This window comes from Echiichthys vipera (assembly GCF_963691815.1).
Source record: "Echiichthys vipera genome assembly, chromosome: 5".
Taxonomy (NCBI): Eukaryota; Metazoa; Chordata; class Actinopteri; order Perciformes; family Trachinidae; genus Echiichthys; species Echiichthys vipera.
The window spans coordinates 27947817-27968823 of NC_139830.1; the positions used below are offsets into that span (position 1 = coordinate 27947817).

A 21007-nucleotide genomic window follows, 5' to 3' on the forward strand; every position below is an offset into this window, starting at 1 on the left:
GAGGGGATGGGTTGACACACTTGGCAACAAACCTGGCAACCCGACTGCTGGAATTATTTTTTGCTGTTGTGACTCCGATCTTGAGACACAAGATGGCGATGTTCTGCTCATTCTCTATATTTAACCGTAAATATTGAATGATAAGAACACACACACGCACACACCTTAAGAATGCAAACAGGATAGCAGAGTAAAAATAACAGAAAGCTTATTTAATTGGTCTCACCAGAGACAACAAAGGAGAGTGAATCAGTGAATACAGTTGGGAGTTTTCAAACAGTGAGCAGTTTGAATGTTCAAAATAACACAACAGAAATAATAACGGAAATAAAAAGTGTAGTAACATCACAATATTTCATCAAACACAGCCGATAAAAATATTGTTGAATCACAATTGGTTACAAGTCAAACAGGAATACTAGTGGTCTAATTACACTCCTAATGAGTATATAAACACACTAACGCTACTGTCTCTACTGCAGGTTGATCCGATTACATATTTAAAAATGTGATAAAAAAAGAGAAATCTAACTGAATTGACACTTCACATTCATAGTGATGTGTCTGAAATGTGTCAATCTACTGAACTTTTCAGTCACTGATCGCCTCATGATAATAAGGGAGTGTTAAAAAAGGTAAATCCAACCCACCTGGCACTACAGGAAGATCAAAACAAAAGCCGTGAAGACGACCGTCATTTTGGATACCACAGTAATAACATTTCAGAGAATATAAAAAGACATAAAAAATATGCCACTATAATAAACGCTGCCGCTGATATTTGCTACTTCTGTCAAACTGTTGACGCCTCGAACTGCAAACACGGTCGACTTTGACTCTTTCTGTTGTGAATTTTTAATACATTTTGTTTCAATACTTAATATAATTTTCATCAAGATGAGAAACGCGTCAAAGTAACGTCATCACAATATGAAGTCTAAGGGCTGAGCTGAAACAAGTGGGCGGGGCCAGCAGGAGAAACACTTTTCAGTGGGCCCAGAAACTCTTTTGCCGTCTGCACCAGACCAGTTCTCATTGAACTCAATAGGCTCTATTTTGGGTACAGTATGCAGTTCTTTTAATACAGCCATGATCTGTGTAATGTGGAACAAAACACAATATGACACTGAGATTGAAAAAGAAAGAATGAAACTGTTCATATTTGATGGATGTTGGCTCAAAGTTAAAGCAGAGCATTATGGGAGTTCCTGTGCGTCATGTTTTTATAATAGACGCGCGGAAACAGATGACCCCAGATGATGAAAGTAGTGATACATTTGATTTAGCTGCACAGAGGAACACATTTCCAGATTTGTCTCACTGTCGGGTTTAAAAAATATAGCTTTTAGCACCACATGCTGGTTTCTCACATGTAATCAACAATAAAGTGTAAATATCAAAGGGAAACAAGGGACTGGGCAGCAGTGGGTTAAAGAAAACAAACTTCAGCACCTCCCACCTTCTCATCAGTTCTTGGTTTGACCTACTTGATTTAGCTACAAGCAACGAGGTCACGTTGGACCTCACAGCAGAGTCACGCAGAGTGAGTCTATATTCTACTGGTGCTCTCGCACAGAAGTTGAGCCCACTGTTGATTGAAATGGAGCGTCGTCAGGTCATAGGTGAGAGAGACGGAGACAGGTCAGGTGGACGTGGTGTGAATATGTCCCTCATCAGAGCTGGAAGAGACACACACACACACACACACAGACACAGACACACAGAGTTTAGAAGTGTGATGACGGCCTGTTTGCTAACCTTCACAGGGTGTTCAGGCAGTATAAAATGCCATCTGGATCAGGAAATATGCATAAACGATAAGAGGAAAATTCATGATTGGACCACCTCCAGATGTGTTCTGGCAAAAAATAATCGGACACATTCAACAGTAAAGCATACTCTATTATAAAATATATATGAAATATATTTTACAAGTATATTTTATAATATATCTAAAAAGATATATAAAGAAGAAGAAAAATAAATATATAATATGCAATAAAAAGTCATATAGTATGTCATAAAAATATCATTAAAAAGGTTATTGTATAGTATTCTATAAAAGTCATAATATATTATACAATAAAGAAAAAAGTCATAGTGTAGTATGTCATAAGAATCATAAAATAGTCATGACATATTATGCAATAAAAAGTAATTAGTATGTCATAACATTTTTTTTATTTTGAAGTCAAAAAGTCGTCCATCAGACACATTTTGTGCCACGTGATATGAAACGCATGTCCAGAGTTCAGCATCAAGAGCTGATCAGCAGGATTTCTTTTCATACTGGAACTCTAACTGGGGCTGGAAACTGTTTCATCACAGAGCTCCTGTAACTGTGTGTGTGTGTGTGTGTGTGTGTGTGTGTGTGTTAATCTTACCTGCAGCATCACAGAGTCCCTGTGTGCCTCCTAAAACTGGGTCTCTGTCTGTGAGAAGCTGACTTCGTCCTCCAAGACCCGGCTCCATGAAGGAATCGGACATGTGGGTTTCCTCCAGACTGATCTGAAGACGAGCAGAAAAGATCAGAGGAGTCACAGAAGCAGAACAACAAGTCAGAGCTTTAAGTTGAATAAAACTGCCAAACTTCTTGAACCGTTTTCACTAACTGGGGTTAAATCATTATTATTATATATCATTTATCGGGTAAATTGAATTATTAGAGAAATCTAATTAATGGATCTGAAAAACTGAGTCACAGGGATCAGTTCTTCACTGTGCAGACAAATACACTTATTTAGTGCTGGGTGATATCTCCAAAATCATTTCATATCTCGATAACGATATGTATCACAATATATTCAATAAATATACTGATGCACTGAATTTTTTATCATTTTACTAAGAACTTTAGGGCAAAATGATAGAAATTGCAAGGATTAGAAGGTAAAGCGTTGTCTTAAAGACTTATATATTGCCATACCGCAGTTCAACTGCTGGTTTTTCAACATTGTGATACGATATTTTTATATAGTTTTCACAATATATATATATTTACATCACCACGCCCTGCGCTCATTATTTCCTCAATAACTGCTAATGTTCTGTGCTTCCTGTCGTCACAGTGGATTTTTTGAGATTGAATCATGTGTGTAATGATCATTTACAGGATTTCAGCGACAACTGAGTCTAAGCTCAAAGCAAACTAAAAGGGTCTCATGTGTCATTCCACAGTCACAACTCTGTTTTCCTGTTTACTTTGTAAAAAGGTCAGATGTATAAATGTCTTCTGTCGTGTCGTATGATCCACCTGAGGATCCTTTTTCTCAAAGCTGTACTTGTTCCAGGTAATTATGATTAAAGACAGTGGAAAGGTCTCACGTTTCCTGTCATTCTCTGAAGCACTTCTTAATAAAGGTGCTGGATGAACACTTTCTTCCCCTCACCAGCAGCCTGTGGTTCAGAAGAAGTTCCTCTTCTATTGAGGAAGGATCTTGTTTCCGTCTCTTGTCCTGAATCATCAGCTGGGACGGAATCTCCTCATCTGCTTTATGAGTCCTAAAAGAGAGACGGGAGATGGTCAAACCACGTGAAACATATGTTTGAAAAAATGCATTATTAACTTTGCACAACTGCGTCTGAGGGGCTAGGATCACAAGTATGTTAGCATTCAGCATAAGTACAGCTGACATGCATATGCCTTCGACGTAGAAGCGAGTCTGAAAGTCCTATTTTGTCCTAAAGTGGCCACCGTACAGAGGAAACTCTTTTTTATTTATCCAACAACATGGTCTTTCCTGTGGCGCCACCCTCAGGACAAACATTACGCTGTGTGTCCCACTAGCTGTAAAAAATTCCGTAACGTTCTTTATTTTTCATTCAGCCTTCCAACAATTTTGTTTTCTGCTGTGTAATGAGCATTTATTACCTAAGAGAAACGACTTATGAAACATGTTGGTGATCTTGTGGGATAGAAATGATTACAGCATTAGTAAAACACTTACATAATGTATTAAAAGCTAATCATTTTGTAGCAAAAAGGTATGCTTCATACTACACGCATCTCATTTTGGAGTGAAATACTTTACAAGCAGATGTCAGAAATGTCATGCAGGCTGCTAGGAAATACATTGCGCGTGTTTGGATTTCTGCAGCTTCACTTGTCATCCGTCAGTCCTGCTTTGTAAACATTCTTTTTTATTTAATAAAAGGAGTTTTTTTCCCTCAAGTCCTAAAAACTGACTATTATTATTATTGCACACAGACAAATAAGATGAATCAGGACAGACGTTGCATTAATTCTAATATTTTTTTCTCCATACTTTGCATTAAAAATCTGCGTTCTCTCTTTCTCTATTCAGAATACATTTTGTTTTCTACACTTTCCCCTCTTTTATTTTCATGTGATGGTCATCAGGGGGCTAGAAGTGTGCAGACTGGGCTAGCCCTTCATACCGTTTCCTGCTCACTGTGGCTCCAGGCGTCACAGTCGAGGGTTCAGAGGAAGAGGACGGAGGTTTGTCGGCTTCCTCTGGGAGACTGCTGCAGACGGTCAGCTGGAAGTCATCGTCCATAGAGATGTAAGGAGCCAACATGTCCAGATCCACCACCTCCATGTCCTGAATAGAGGGTAGAACAGAAACCATTTACCATGAACAAAAACTGAAAATTTAACAACAGAGACATTTTTGAGTTCTCCTTTTTCAAATAAATTTCAAGGCCCAAGCATCAGCTCTTCGGAGCAGATGGACTCCTTTTGATTAAAGCCGGTGCAAACACGCTTTCTGCCAACCTGGCATTCAACGTGTACCATCCCCATGCTCCTGTCTACCCATCTGCCCATCACCTGATCACAACATGCCTGCATCATCGGACTAGTGCTGCCCGGTCCCTCAATGATTGATGTTTGTCCCTAAAACAATGGTTCCACCATACACACAGGTACACTTTCTACCAGGCTCTGATCTTTTAATGACACTGTTAACATCCCTGCCAGGATGAGCATCAGGAAATCACAGAAAAATATTAAAATCCAGAAAAACCCCATTGTGCCCTCTGACATTCTCACAATGCTCCTAGAGCATCTGCTGTCTGCCTGAATAATCTCCCTGACCTGCTATATCAGAGATTCCATCCAGAAGGGGACTGGGGCTGATGTTCATCAACATTCACTGCATTATGAAAAAGATGGTGAACTTGCCCGTTTGTATTTTTAAAAATAATCCTGTAATGTTAGTCCTTTCTGCCCTCACCTCCAGCATTTCTCCTTTCTGTTGACCATCTTCTGGCCAAAAGGCAAAGAACCTCTCCACGGCGCTGACGTCCACCGTCTCCTCCTCACAGGGGCTCTGAGGGAGGTGGACAGACAGGTCGAGACACAGAGAAAAATCCAGTGAGAAAAATGTTAAATCAGACAGCTAAACAAATACCCTTGAAGTTGTGAAATGATGTCAGGCTTATATGTACCAGCTCAGGATCAGCTGAGAAGGCTGGTGATGATGAAGGCGGTGGAGTGATGGGGCTGAAAATGGGGGAGAGGAGCTGCCGCAGCTGTGGCGTGCACAGGTCCTGAGGGTGAGCCGGCACTGACTTTGGACTGGAAGGTCTGGCGAACGACAGCTCAACTAAATGTCACAGAGACAGAGAATAAGAGTAGACCCAGAAATAAAACACACATTTAAAGATACAATTCAGACTGTGTACATATCTGGACTTCTATAATAATAACATCACTGTAACCCGACTGCTGGAATTTTTTTTTGTTGTTGCGACTACAATCTTGAGACAGCTAGATAGCTGTGTTCTGCTCATTCTCCATATACAACCCTAACCCTAACCCATGCTACTTATTGAAAATTAGTACAACATAAGAGTGAGTGATGAGATACACTAATAAAAGAAACCTTCATCCTGCCTTACTACTCAAGTCAACAGAAATGTCTTGGGCCTCACCTCCTGTCAGTGGGACTTGGGTCTCCTCCGGTCTGTAGAAGAGCTCTGCAGTGCTGCTGGGATTCAAACCTGCGTCCTCAGTCTGAATGGAGCTGGTGAGACGCTCACTGTCAGGGTCAGAGTCACTGATGTCAGAAGTCCCACAATCCTCTGGTGCAAGTGCCGGTGAGTCGGGTTCAGTTTCAGGCAGCCGGCCACCACGGATCTGCTCCACAGAGAAAAAGACGTCTGGCTGCTCCACGGCACTGCAGAAGAAGAAGGAGATGTAGGAGGCGATGTAGGAGTTTGCAGTTTGCATCCGCGATCCCACCTCTGTTACAGCACAGAGCTATTTGACACGGGCTTGCAGCTTTTTAAATTACCTGAGTATGAAGTTGAGGCAGACGACAGCTTCAGGCTGAGACATCTTACTGTTGTAGAGGATGGTCGCCTGAGTCTCCGCCCAGACGAAGCCGCCCCTGTTAGCTAGAAAACGGTAGTGTCTGGTGCTCACCTGACCTTTGGACAGCACTGTTTCACACAGGGATACAAACAGAAAAGAGATGGGATGGACACGAGGTACAGACATGAAGGACCAGAGGAGTGTAGCACTGAAAGAATCTGTCTGGTTTGTTATAGAAGTTATAACATATTGTGGCGCTCTCATGTTTTAACTTCAAATAAAGATGTTATACATTACTATGTGGGGTGTAATTATCTATTATCATTGAAACTAAAGAATGAAAACGGCTAAAATCAACATTTGAATACTTCACCGCTTTTTTGCATGAAGGTTCATTCTGTTTCAACGGGATATTTCTGCACAGCTGAAGATAAAGTATAGTAAGATAACGTATGAGACGGAGAACCTCCTGTTGTGTGCTGCATGTGTGAAAGAGAAACTTCAGACAATCGCCGGATCTGGTTCTCCTGACATTGTCTGAGGTTCATATGTGAAATCAGCTGAAGAGAGCAAGAGCAAGGAGGGGCTATGTCGATCAATGCGCTGCTGTGAGCAGCTCTACTCATTTTAATAGTAGAAAAATACTACAACAATATGAGGTGGCCAATGTTGATAGTGACAGACTTTTTTGGTTGATGGAGACCTCAACTATGAAGGACTGATATTCAAAGCTTCACTCCCTCAATAAAAACGTACAGCCCTATCCAGCTGTTAAGTCTGACGTAAGACCCTTTCAAAATATGTTTTCCGTCTCCAAACGCTCCGTTGTAACAAAACAGACACAACGTCCGAACATGTGAACAATTACGATCACCTCTTTCGTCAGTTAGAAATACTTTTCATCCATAAGAAAGAGGTAAAATGACAATTACGTTGTTTTTAAAAAAAACTCAGATCTGTTCAAAAAACGGGGAACACAGCACTGTGGCGTAGAAATATGACTGAAGATATGGACCGGCTTAGACCCAGAAATCATATTTTGAAAGGTTGTTACGTCACGACTTAACAGACGAATTGACATCAAGTTTCAAAAGGTCTAAATGTTGATATAGATCACTAATACTGTTTTAACACGTGTAGTTTCTTCAAGTTAAGTCAAAGTTTATTCAAGTGAAGTGAAAGAGTGAAACAATATTGCTTCGTGCCCACACACACAAACACAGTCACTCACATGTGTGCAGGCTCCTGTTGATGTGATCAGAGTCAAGAGCATGATGAAACTCGTAGGCTGAGCGTCCAATCAGATCCTCAGGTTTGTATCCCAACAACTCTGTCACCCTGGAAACAGGAAGGGGGAAGAAGAGAACAGAGGAATTAAAATTACAAATCAAAAAAGACATTTTTATTCCTCCCTCTCCTTTCTCTCTCTGTGATGTGATGTATATTTTTTTTCTTCTTTTCTCTTGCCTCCCATCCGCAGTGGGTCAAAGGTCAGGGTCAGTTACAGGAATTAGTTGTCGTCCTACCTGCCCTCGCAGTGTGTGAAGCGCAGATCCATGCTGTGGCGGGTGAGGAAGGTGCATGTGTCCAGAGGGAACTCCACGCTTGAAGGGTGAGGGATAGGTTCGCACAGCAGGGTCATCACTCTGCCTGCAGGGGGAGACGAGGAGCCGCTGCCGAGCTGACGGATGTGACCTGTACAGTGGAGAACCTGGGGGGGTAGGACGGAGGGGTTGGGGAGAGAATTGTTTCAAGTTTAGATCCCATTATAGTATCAATCCCAACATAATGCTATTATTAATACCTTAATTAACTGAGAACAAAAAGGCAATTAAATGTAGCAATTTTAAATGTCAGCAACAATCATCTAAGTAATTCAGTATACTATATAGTAGGGTCCGACCGATATGGGATTCTTGATATACTGATACTGATTTTAGGGGGAAAATGTCACTGATGATGTCACTGCTCTGAAAACTATGCATACACTTTTAATTATTTTCTATTGTTTAAATTTCACCAGACTAAAATATGGATAAGTTGAGACATGTAGGTAAAGTCTCAGCTCTTCAGTTTCATCACTTTAGTGATGATTAAATCCAAGGCTCCAGTCTTCAGCTCTGCATTGGAAGGATGCTTCCAGATCTTTTTTATTACAATCAAAGACAATATTCCTCTTTAATCTATCTGGAATGAATAAACACTGACTGATCTGTTTCCGTGTAGTAAGTGTACTGTATGTGTGTGAGCAGCCGCTCTGGGCTGGACTTTAGCACAGAGATAACTTTGTGTCTTTATAGTATGGCTGCAACTAATGATTATTTTCATTGTTGATTTATCCGTCAATCGTTTTCACAGTTAATGAATTAGTTATTTGGTCTACAAATGTGAGAAAATCTAAATATCAATCAGTGTTTCCCAAAGCCCAAGATGACGTCCCCTGATGTCTTGTTTTGTCTCAACTCAAAGATGTTCAGTTTACTGTCACGGAGGAGGAAAGAAACCGGACATTACTCATATTTGAGAAGCTGGAATCACAGAATTTTGACTTTTAATATAGGTGGCGCTTAATTTAAAAGTTGACAATCAATTATTCCATTGATCTTTACAGCTTTTTCTCTATAGTATTTGGTAACACTGAACCTTCCAAGTAGCAGACTTGAGGTTGACGGTGCGCCCCCTGCTGGTCAGAGTGCTCTTCATTCGCAGGAAAAAGTTCCTCTCACTCCGCTGTTCTGCCAGTGGTTTCTTACTTAAACCTGAAAGCAACATGACAAGTTTATCGACTAAAGGCATTTATCATTTATAAAAAAGTCAGAACTATTTTTCATAAAACAATCGAAAAACTAGTTGCAGAGGTCTTATGGTTAAAACAACCCTCCTCTTCTCTGTATTTAAAGTTGTACTCCATAAGATTTCCATCTATTTAATTGTCTTTTAAGTTAGTATCTATCAAATAATGAGTTAAAACAGTGGTGACTGATCATATGACCCACTACTGAAAGCACTTGTTGCCTCTTTTCCGAGTATTACAATCTGAGTGTCATTCTCTCTCTAGATGTAAATAAGCCGCCATGTTAGTGACGCTGCTGACAGCGGTTGGTCTTACAGCTGAGATCGTCACGGTTCAACGTTATGCTGTGTTCACTCGTGAACTGAAATCGTGAACTTCCAACTGCTGAGTCAGCTTTGTAGTAAGGGCAGAAGTGTAATAGGATAATGTGTGTGTATGGATTTAAGAGGGTAAAATATAGGGGACGGACTGGAAGTAGAGAGGTTAATGTGTTTCAATAAAGTTTACAAAAGAGAGAAAAAAAAAAAGTCAACACACATAGCGACCATGCATTGGCACCTGCAGTTACATCTTACCGCCACAGAGGCCGCTATAAACAAGGTATCACAATTCTTACGGATTATGACTTTAAATCACAGCCTATAGTGTCTCTTACTGTCAGAAACAGTGGAAGTTATATTAGAACTAGCTTACTGGTTCGACATCAGTAACAGTGCATGCTTATTGTTTAGCACACTAACTAGTTCAGCGGTCTCAAATAAAAGTACAAAAACTGCACACACATTATTAAATACTGGAGGTAGAGGAAAGACAGGGACATTGTAAAACAAATATGTTATTTTGGGTTGGGTGGTGCTGGGTGAGGGGTTGGAAATTTATGTGTGTTTTTTTTTCATCTTTGGATTACAAGTCTGAAATAAATGAATAAATAAAAATAAATAATAATAAAATAAAAAATCCAATCTTCTTCTCACACAACCAAACTTCATATAATCAAATCAGAGCTAGCCCTCTGAGTCAGTCAACTCATCTGTTTTTTTTCTTCGGTCGACTAAGATTTAAACGAAGACAGATCCGTCCATTAAATCAACCAAGCGATTAGTCAACAAAATCATTTAACCCGTGTTACTTGTGTGTTAGTTCTATGTTAGTTGACTAAGAACTGTTTAATTGCCCTGGATCAAATAACCCAAAAAGTGGTTGTTTGGTTCTGAGATCTTTTTTTAAGGATTTTTACTGTCAGAATAAATAGTGCATCTGACCTGGACGTGGAGTCAGCAGGTCTCGGAGCTCCTCCTGATCACAGGGATGAACAAAGTCATAGATACTCTGTCCCAGCAGCTCCAGCTGTGAACAACAACAACAACTGTTAGTAACAATCAAACAGTGATGCATCGCTTTGAGGTCTGAGAGCAGGCTGCAATCTTTGTACTTTGTGCATGTTTTTCATGTACAACCAACAACCATTGGTGTGGCTGCTGCCTGCCACACACAGAATATGATCACTGTTGGATTTAATCATTAGAGCACTGCAGTACATTTTACTCAGTATTTCTGTATGCACTTATCATAACCTGTTCGTGCTTCAATGATAAACCTGATCTCAAACAGAGCTAAGAATAGATTTAATGGAGGGCTTCTCTCTCTGCTCGAGTTACTCAGAGTAAACCACATAATGTCCCAGAGGCATACAGTACATCACCAACTCCAATCAAAGAAACAGGCATAAAGAACTTCTGTGGAATGGGAAGCATCTATATAACAATATATCTTCAATGCAGAAATGCAGTTATTTTGATGAATGGGGGTTTTCATGTAAAACAGTTTCAACTTCTTAAAGGTGGAGTCTGTGATTCTACTCCGATTCACTTTGTATCAAATTCAGCCTGCTTCTCTTCACAGCCTTCTAGCTGTCTGAACAGTACTCACACCAAACGGCATCGTCCAGGGCCGAAAAATTAAGCAAACACTGAAGTGCCAATAAACTGCACTTCCATGAATGGCCACTTGAGACTGGCTCCATAAGTGAGTCAATCCCCATAGAGCCCCATGTTAAAATGACCGACTTTACCGCAGAAATAAACATGTTTACAGACTGGTACAAAAATCAGTTTTGGTCTCTAGTGCTAATTTCCCTGTTCATGATAAACAGTACAGGGGTCAATTTTAATTAAACTCACCGGTTTAAATTATATTAAGCCTTAAAGTTCTGCATAATTAAGGGAATGGTCAATTTGCATACTTCCCAGCTTGGGATCAATAAAGTATTTCTATTCTATTCTATTGAGTGACAGGTGGCTGCCATCAGACGAGCACAGACTTTAGGCTTCATTCCATCGCCTTAGCTCCATCCACGCTCCAATGTAATATTTACTAGTTTCTGCTGTTTTTACAGACATGTGAACTGACCACAGACAGTCTCGTTCATGAGCTCGCAGCAGTGCACTTCTGCAGAATGAAACACTGACGTATGAAACTGCCAGTCAGAGTGATTTACTTATTAACCTCTCTCAGAGCGAGAGAAGGGATTCGGCTGTTGAGTTCAAATATCAACAATTTTTTTCTCAAACATCACAGACTCCACCTTTACCTTTTATAAAACTAATGAGTCTGATGAGACAAATCAAATAATGAAAATATTTCTTTGTTGTTGAAGTGTTGGAGTGCTGCAGAGCGGTGGGGAAACCACTGGTGTAAGGAGAAATGTTGATGCTGACTCATCAGCTGACCCAGGGGTGAGTGAAGGTTAGAAGGGAGGGAAAAGAATCAATATGTGAACATGCTGTTTAAGTTTGCAGTGATCTGTGTATACATAGTGTTATTTGTATTGTTCTTTTTTTGTTCCAGTGTTGCTGAAGCTGAACCCATCTATCCTGCGGGTTGTTTACCTGTGTGATGCCGATATGTTTGCTGACGTCTTCCGTCAGGTAGATCATGTGACCCTCCTCTGTCATCACCATGATGAAGCCAGCCAGCGCCTGAGGGTAGAAAACATCCATTGGATCTTCCTCCTCCTCCTCCTCTTCAGACTCCTTTCCTCTCTCACCTGCAGTTACAATGACCAGGTTATTATCACATGACAGAACTGCCTTGGTCAAAAAGGCCAAATTATTTACTAACTGTTCATTGTGACTGTGTGGACGACTGTTAACTGCAGTGACTGGACAAATTGCTGCCATATTTCCAGACCTTAGCCTCACTTCCACTGCATGGGCTCGACTCGACTCTACTCACTTTTGGTATCAGGTGTTGTCTCAAATGTCTGTTATAATTGGAATTACCCTGAAAGCGCTAACAGACTAATTTAACCTACAGAAATACAGTTCAGTTCAGCTGACTGATAGTGATATCACCTGACTGTGCATGCCGATTCATTTTGAAACAGCAATGGCCAATGGGAGAGCGCCGTCATCACTCACTCTGACCAATGGTGTAACTCACTCACTCACTCAGCGAGCGAACACCTAAGATATAAGGCTGTCCTGTGGCCAAAAACAGCATTGTGTGCTACATACACAGACATAGATGATATATTATAGGTACCATTGTTTTATTCATTTCTTAATAATTGAGAAAGTTCTGTCCGGTCAGACCATCTGAAGATGTGCCTCTTACCATGGTGGAGGAGATGGTGCATCTGCAGGAAGCTGAGGGTGACTCTCATGATGGTGGATTTGTCCAGGCGGGTGCAGACTCGACGGGGGAGCGGCAGAGTGCAGGCGAGCTCATAAAACAAGTCTGTCTCCTGACTCCGCCTACATCGGGCCGCGTCACGAGAATGCAGCTTCCTCTGCTCCGAATTGGGCCTACAGGAGGAGGAAGAGGAGGAGAAAGGACAGTGAACTGAGGGGAAGAAGCACCTACTCAGGACTATCACCCTGACTGAAACTTTTCAGAAATGTTGTGCTTCTCCAACACAGCACTCAGTTGACTGGCAAGTTTGACAAGAACAAAGTTAATCACATTTCCTGAAAAAACAGCTTTTGACTGAGATTCATCATTTGACTTGTCTTTCAGTTTTTCCAGCTCAGTAATAAGGTAAAGAAATGGAAGAAAACCCTGATCAAAATACTGTAGAGACACGGTTTTGCATTACTTACTTACAAAAGATCAACAAAATACTCATTTTAATAAGAATTCCAATAGGTTTCTAAATCTACAGATCCAGCAGCTACGGTAATTTCACCAATACATTTAAAAAATGTTTGTGGGAAGGAAAGGGAGAACCCTGCATACAACCTAATAACATTTGTTTCTTTTTTTAAATGAAAAGTTGTGTTAAAAAAGAAGAAGTCCAAACTGCTCCACCTTTTGTGTAGTTCAGTTCGGATTTCAATCAATATGATCATCTTGTGTTTGTGTGTGTACGTGTGAACCCTCTAATGTCCCTCTGGGATTTCCTCAACTCCACTTTAGGAACAGCAGCTGAGCCCTTTTCGTCACCCCTCAGCAAACTGATCTCTGGTGTTAAAAGGGAATGAGACTTAAAGACCTCTGCCTCATTATATGAGTGACTGCTACCAGAGATGTTCTCTCTCTGTACATTCCTGTGCCCTGGGAACAGAGCTGATAGCAAAAAGCCCCCAAAGAGAACAAATTGTTATTTATTTCAGCTTCTGGGAGACTGTCCAGATCCCCCCCTCCCCCTTTTTTCTTCCCTCTCTCTTCTTCCATCCCATGAATTGCCCTGCACTGCTCTAGCCTGTATCAAAAAACATGTGCTGACAAGACAAAAGCGGGGTTTCATTCCCTCTCACAAACACAGTGTTCTGAACAGCACGACAACCGAAACATCAAATTAGACACAGAAACTAAACAGCATGGATATTTCGATCCTCTTGAAACGACCTCACACACAACTAAGATACTCTAAGATAAGCTTTGGTTTATCCCCAGAGAAATGGGATTATTGCATCAGGACAGCAATGCAGATGAAGAGTGGAAGTATAATACTGCTTTACAAAGGCTAAGTACAGTAACTATGAAATCACTAATAAAGTCTGGGCCTTCCAACTAAACACACCATTTCACTGCATGGAAGCAACAGTTATCAAGTGCTAAAATCAAAGAAACGAATAATCACCAACGATAAAATATTCACTGTATCACCACTATCATGGCAGAGGCTGACTCAGCACATTTCTGACACCAAATTGTCTGCATACTGAACACCCAGCACAACACAAGACACCAGCTGAGCGCCAGTTCAGAAATAACTTCTCGGCTGTGACTTTGGAGCCAGAACCTTGTCTGTATTAGGCTACACAGACAAGCAGTGTTTCCCCTACCATTATATTAGGAGGGGGCTTAGTTCTGTTTAGTGCTATTGTAGTTTTTCATGTTTTAGTCATCTTCAGAAATCAAGAAAAAAAAAAATCCCTTGAATGCTGTAAGGCAAAATGTGTAAATCACGCATTTTTTTCCACACACATGCACGCGCACACGGCCCCATCAGCGGACAGAGAGAGTGTGTCCTGAAGCACCTGAAGAGCTATAATAAAGATATATCCGCTATATCCTCCCCCCCAAAAGCTGTAACTAAGGGAAACACTGGACAAGTTAAACATTTGAAAGGTTCACAGAAAGCCGACAAATTCTCATTATTATATAATATTATAACTTCTGTAAAATTGTAGCTCTATCATGGGACACATGAAGAGGTTTTCACATGACCTTAATTCCCACTGTGGCCTCACTGACAGATGATCCAAATCATAAAGGCTGTCCTGGGAATGTTTATTTGGGGTTGACTTTGTAAGGCAGTGGTTCCCATTAAAACCACAAAAATGCCAAAAACTCCAGTGCCTCCAGCTTGTCAAAGGTTTTCTCAGACATCTATGTAAGGATGGGAATGGAGAATCGTTTCGTGTTGAGAGCAGCTAACAAACTGGAATCATGCTCGCATGCCTCTGAGCTTATTGATACCTTTTACTGATGCCGGCATCTTTTTCTTTGCTAAACAATGCGGTCAAACTCATATGCTGCGGGAAACTTGCAACAAGAAGGGGGCGTGGCGGAGAGGAAGAAACGGTGCAAAGCGGGATGTGAGTGCCACGCAGGGGGGAAAAAAATCCATGCAGGGTTTCACTTTGGAATTTCTGTATTTTTATTTGCAAAAGATGAGAATTCCATGGGAATAATGGGAATAAATATAAATCCAATAGACATTGTGGGGTCATTTTTACAATACTACTATACTAATATCTGGATTTAACTGTGTGCTGTGCATTCTTCCACCACATTTACAGATAGTTTCCATCCTGCACACTACAGCGGGGCTTTTGAGGACACATTACTGTATTTGCCCCCAAGGACTACATACGGCCAGGTAAGTTTTGATGATATTATGGGCTAAATGGAACTGCCTCTCCAGGAAGTGGACATGGAGGAGAATGTTGATGAGGACCTGGAAGAAAGCATCGGGACCTGAAAGGATTGACTAGAGGCCTTCATTTCATTTTACAATCTGAATGGGACTCTCTTTGTTGTGTGTGTGTGTGTGTGTGTGTGTGTGTGTGTGTGTGTATTTCAGTTTCCAACTTAGAATATTCCTGGATTGATTTTGCAACCCTAGCTGCTACTACTCCTGTTGATATACTGTAACACTGTAACACTGCTGCTAACAGAACACAGGCTACAACAACACGTCTGCCAGCTGGGAGGAGCTTCAGAGAACAGAATGTACTGAACTGCACTTTGGCGACTACTTCTTATTGCTCAATGTTAGTGTGTGTGTGTTTGTGTGTGTGTTTGTGAGACATACGGATTGATCGTGCATGCGTCACACACCAAAGCTTGTGTTTGTTCTGCAGAACAAACCATGGTTACTGAGTGTGAGCGGTTTATAATTAGATTAAAGTGTGCGATAAGGGAAAATACACCCACGCTGAATACAAGACATTCAGGCAAAACAACACACACACAGAGTTTCTGTACAGTAGGCGTGTGTAAAGGATAACCAGCAGCCTGGCCTCATTTGAACACATTGTCCTATTGCCCCTAACCACAGGTGGAGGGAGGAACAGAAAATATTAAGTGTGTCAAGAGGCAAACGCACATGCGCACACTCGACATCTCATATCCTTGTTGACAGACATGCGTATTAAACTCTGAATGAGACATTAAGTGACCTGAGCTGGAACATACTGTTCAGCAAAACAAAGTGTCCTGAAACACTGGGACGGCTTCATGATGTAAATTCAGAGTGTGTGCCCGCGTGCAGTCCATATGTACACACAAGAACACACACAACCTCAACAGTTTGTCTTCCACTGACGCTGGCTTTTGGACGGCAGTGACACCTAAACAATATAAGACAAGATATATATGAAAATGTATCTCAGTGATTTATTAATTATCAGAATAGATGGTGATTCATTTTATGTCCATCAACTAACTGATTAAACGACTCATCGTTTCAGCCCTAAAAGAAAAATCATCTGTCATCACAGTAAGAATTATGACCCATGAGCTACATTTACCAAAACAAATACAAAGAAATAGAATTTTTCTTTTGTAAAGCTTGACCAAACTGACAACTAAGACTAAAAACTGACGTAACTAACTGCACTGTATGTCCGTGTACTTTGTGTTCTGTGCTGAGCTGGTGTTGTCATCCTGCTGAGTGGGGTCCTCTCAGGTCATGTATGTGAGGGCATCCTCCACATGTGAGACAGGGAGAAGTGAGTCAACTCCCACAGCTATTTCAATCTCCAGGGTTTCCATTAAACACTGATGCTTATATTTTAAAATGACTCCATGCCAAATACAAACATCCAACACATCCTCACACCTTAACAACAGAACAGGGTGATTGCCACTGACTCCAAACACAGCATATACTGTAAGACTGCTGTATTTAACGTTGAAAAACGGCCTCACTGTGGCAGTTTGAAACACGTGATTGCTGTGATCACATGCCCTCCACTCAAAGAGAGTTTTTATCCAGTTTTTGTCCTCTAAAATGTCTGAAATTGACTACCGTGACTTGTATCTGGTCAAAGTTTGTCACTTGAGAAGTGTGTTCAAATTCCTGTCCTGAAGGAGCAGATGTCTGTGTACCTCTCTGAGCTCTGAGATTCAAACGCATCCTGTGCAGCTTTAGTTGGTACATTACTAGAACATGAACCAATCACTGTCTGATATGTGAAAAACTACGGGGGACAAACTTCACCACAACACCGGCAAAGAAACCTGAAACCTCCAGCTCAGAGCTGAGTGTCAGTACAGAGAGAAAACACACTGCCAACTGTCAGACACTGACAGTTACAAGCTAACGAGCTCACAGACAACAAAAACTAATAAAAGATGCTAACTACACTTACCATTCTGATACGTCTGCTAGTCGAATATTTTAGTGACAACAAATTCATATTTAACTTTTAAAATGTCACCATTGGTTTTTGGTTTCCCAGGGGACACAGACAGTGGTCTCCCAGGTGAAAGTCCTGTTTATATGACCCATCTATCGCCCAAACCGTCCTCCTTACACAGACTTCGGAGCTCTCATAACTACATCACCTTACTTCTTTGTTTGCATGTGCAATAATTACTATGGTGGGTAGAGATCGCTAGCCTTGTGAGACCACTCTGATCTCGCGAGGTCCATAGTATCTTACTCTCAGATCAGTCTGGTAACGCGCTGGGAAATGTTTTTGGAGAAGTCTGCCCCAGTGACCGAACCAATCAGCATTGGTTTTGAGGTAGATTTAAGTGACACAATGAGAAGCGACTGTTCAGTGTAAACAACATGGCAGATTCCATTTTTTTTCTTGGATCCTTCTGTACACAAACTAACAAACAAAATATCCTTTACCCACATGTTGTTTACTTTCTGAGCTTTGCCTCCACGCTGTTAGTACGTCATACGCTTCGTTGATCAGATAGGGTGTTTGGCCCGTATGTTGGGGATAGACAGATGGTTTATCCAATCAGCAACCAGTATTTTCGCCTCTTCCGAAAAGATCTCCAAACCAGTGTTCCCAGATGGATATGCAGAGACAATGAGAATCATCCATCTGGAGGAGTCAGGTAAAGAGATCGCTGTCTAACAGCAAATTTAACGGACCGTTACAAGATGCTTTTGGGTGAGGAGTGTCTGAAACATCTAAATTAGTTCCCTCGCGTAAACTTAAAAGGGTTGTCTGATAATTTATTCTAAATAAAGCGTACAATCTGATAGATTGTTTATTTAATGTGGCTAAAATATGTTTAGTGGCTGCTTCCGTCCAAAGCAGTATAGAAAACTGGAGGTGTGTTGACCATCATCTGCTGTAGACAAATACACTGACTGTGGATAAGCACCTCATACAACCCCAAATATCTGAACTCTCCCTTTAATCCTTCTGGAAACTACATGGCTGCATTCTTTAGCTTGTACTTTTTCCTATGGAGAAGTCATCAGAGAGCGAAGAGGAACTTTGATGCCTAGAGGTGGTATTGTATTTTCAAAGTGCGCCAGGATTTTTTCAATTATAAGACATTTTATGAAGTATTCAAAGCCACAAGTCAACACATGAGCGTGAACTCACTCCACCCATCGCGTGTCTGCTGATCAAAATAAAAAATGTATAACCTGAAATGTGTGTGAATCCATGAAGCGAACGATGTGTGAGCGAAGGCTGCTGTGGACTTAACACAGGACACCAGCAGATACCACAGTTAAAAGATGTTATCATAACATATGCCTGAAATAAGATTTTAACAGAAGAAGGAGAATGAGCACTCCTCCTTGTCAAAGTAGCAATACTACAGCACAGAAGTACTCTGTTACAAGTCTAATTTAAGTAAAAGCACAAAAGTATTAGTATCGACCTAAAGTCCCATAAATATGTGCCATTTCATTACATTATTATTAATTTTTGAATGATGTTATATTCTTAATTTGAATATGGCAACTTTAAATTATCACTAAATATGGTGCAGTAAAAGCCTGTGAAATATAGTGGAGTAGAAGTAGAAAGTAGCATGATAGGTAAGGTACAACACTGTTACTGCAGAGCTCAGACACAGACCACAGGAGGCTGCTGTGGTGTGAAAGGGACATGAATGAAGTATTGAAATGAAAAATGTAAATAAAACACTGTCATAATGTCGCACAGCCTCCATTGTGAGCACAGTCACTGATGTGGTTTTCAATGGTTCACTGTCTGGGACCCGGAAAGTTGCAGTGAACGCAACACGACACAAGAGACGCGGGAAAAACCTTTTAAATGTGTATTAAAATAAACACAAGTCTTACCGTTTGACCGCGGCGGTGTCGCCTCTCTCCTTCTGCTCCATGTCCGAACTGAGAGCCGAGGACTAGGACCCTCCACTCTCTGTTATTGTTATTGTTTCTGTTGGCTCTGCAGGACAACAATGACCAACAACCCTCAGCTGCGTCAAGCTGTCTGTAAAACATACGCTGTTTCCGGTTACGTTTTAAAAAATAAAAGTTTTACTGAGCTCACGTCACGGGCTTCCGGTTAGGATCATTTTGAAGATAATTGTCTATAATTGTGTTAATAGACTAGGGCCGGCTGTTTAATAATAATAATAATAATATGAAACAGGACGTTCTGCACAATGACTACATTTATTTTGGTACTTTAAAGGTTAGAATCTTTATTAAAAGCTATATTTTAAAAAAAAAATACAACGGGGCGTTTTGAGGGGAACAGAATGAAAGTATTGCTTTTCTGTAAAAAATATGTATTTAGCTTGAATTAATATATATACATATATATATATATTTTTTGAGGGGTTGACAATGACTTTCTGTCACGTTCTGTGGGGACGGGTTCAAACAGGCTCAAACTGAATCAGGTCTACTGTAGGATACTGGGCCGGGTCTGACCAACCTGGCAACCCGACTGCTGGAATTATTTTCTGTTGTTGCGACTACGATCATGAGACACTAGATGGCGGTGTTCTGCTCATTCTCCATATTCAACCTTTAAGTATAAAGTACTTTAATGCTGATGCTTACAGTACTTTGCAGATTCAGATTATTTATACAGAATATAGTAGCAAATAAATAGTAATATAGCCTAGGCTATTATTACTATAGATTAAGCTACCCAGCAGTGTACAGAGTACTTTAAATGAGCTCCACCATTACCAGCTGCATCATTATCATTTCATGTAGCTTTCTCAATCCCTATGGAGACGGGGGACAGAAAAGTGTTCAAATAAAAATAAAAGAGAGAAATAAAAAGGGTGCAATAAAATCTACCAATCTGTTGAGTATAGCTTGTCAATCTTGAAACTCACCAGTGTCTCCTGTTATCTCCAAAAGGTTAGCTTTGCTCAACATCAGATCACTAGCCAACAAATCCTTGTTAGTAAATGACATCACTATGACCTATAATCTGGACTTTTAATTTCTTAGTGAAACATGGCTGACCGAATGTAGCTGTGGTACCATTCTCAGTGAGGCAGCACCAACACATTTCAGTTTTATGAACAAGTGTCGAAGTGGTAAAAAGGCGGAAAGCTGTATTTCAGTGCAAGGAAACTATATTTGGTGATTTTAGCTCTTTTGAATATCTCTGTTTTTTAGTAAAGAGGGATTATTTATAGACCACCAACATACCCAGTAAAAGTCTTTGATGAGTTTGCTGAACTGCTGTCAGTTACCTGCACATAGTACAACTTTTCTTTATCATAACAGGGGGTTTAACATTCACATAGACAATAACATGGACACAAATTCCAAAGAACTTTGTTCTCTTCTTGACACTTTTGGCCTCTTCCAACATGTGAAAGGGCCCACACACACTCAAGGCCACACTCTGGATCTGGTTATCTCTAGAGGGGTTGACATGACTTCTGATATCAGGGACTTGGCTCTTTCTGAACATTTGTGTTCTTTGACTTACAGATAACTCCAAACATAACTAACCTCAGGGCTCAACCTGAGATCTGCTCAAGGCAGAACTTTGTTTTGACTGCTC

At 40.7% G+C, this 21007-nt stretch overlaps 1 protein-coding gene across 1 annotated transcript; it reads right to left on the reverse strand.

Moving 5' to 3' along the window:
* Nucleotides 1–211: 211 nt before the first annotated feature.
* On the reverse strand, nucleotides 212–19450 carry hif1al (hypoxia inducible factor 1 subunit alpha, like). The gene is made up of 15 exons (XM_083914612.1): nucleotides 19312–19450; nucleotides 12687–12877; nucleotides 11960–12117; nucleotides 10334–10418; nucleotides 8921–9036; nucleotides 7804–7988; nucleotides 7509–7615; nucleotides 6258–6405; nucleotides 5896–6140; nucleotides 5410–5567; nucleotides 5196–5291; nucleotides 4399–4562; nucleotides 3390–3501; nucleotides 2385–2508; nucleotides 212–1679 (listed from the first exon to the last, which is right to left on the reverse strand). Exons 1-15 carry the CDS (start codon nucleotides 19350–19352, stop codon nucleotides 1612–1614), a joined length of 1998 nt encoding a protein of 665 aa, XP_083770738.1. The 5' UTR covers nucleotides 19353–19450; the 3' UTR covers nucleotides 212–1611.
* Between the last annotated feature and the right edge of the window lie 1557 nt (nucleotides 19451–21007).

Bases quoted from the DNA above. Each gene is read 5' to 3' on its own strand.
- hif1al (XM_083914612.1), bottom strand. From the start codon at position 19,352: ATGGAGCAGAAGGAGAGAGGCGACACCGCCGCGGTCAAACG. The intron at 5,292-5,409 runs GTACATATAAGC...CACCTCCCTCAG, and splicing joins TCTCAGCTGATCCTGAGCTG to AGCCCCTGTGAGGAGGAGAC. The intron at 4,563-5,195 runs GTGAGGGCAGAA...CCCTCTATTCAG, and splicing joins AGAAAGGAGAAATGCTGGAG to GACATGGAGGTGGTGGATCT.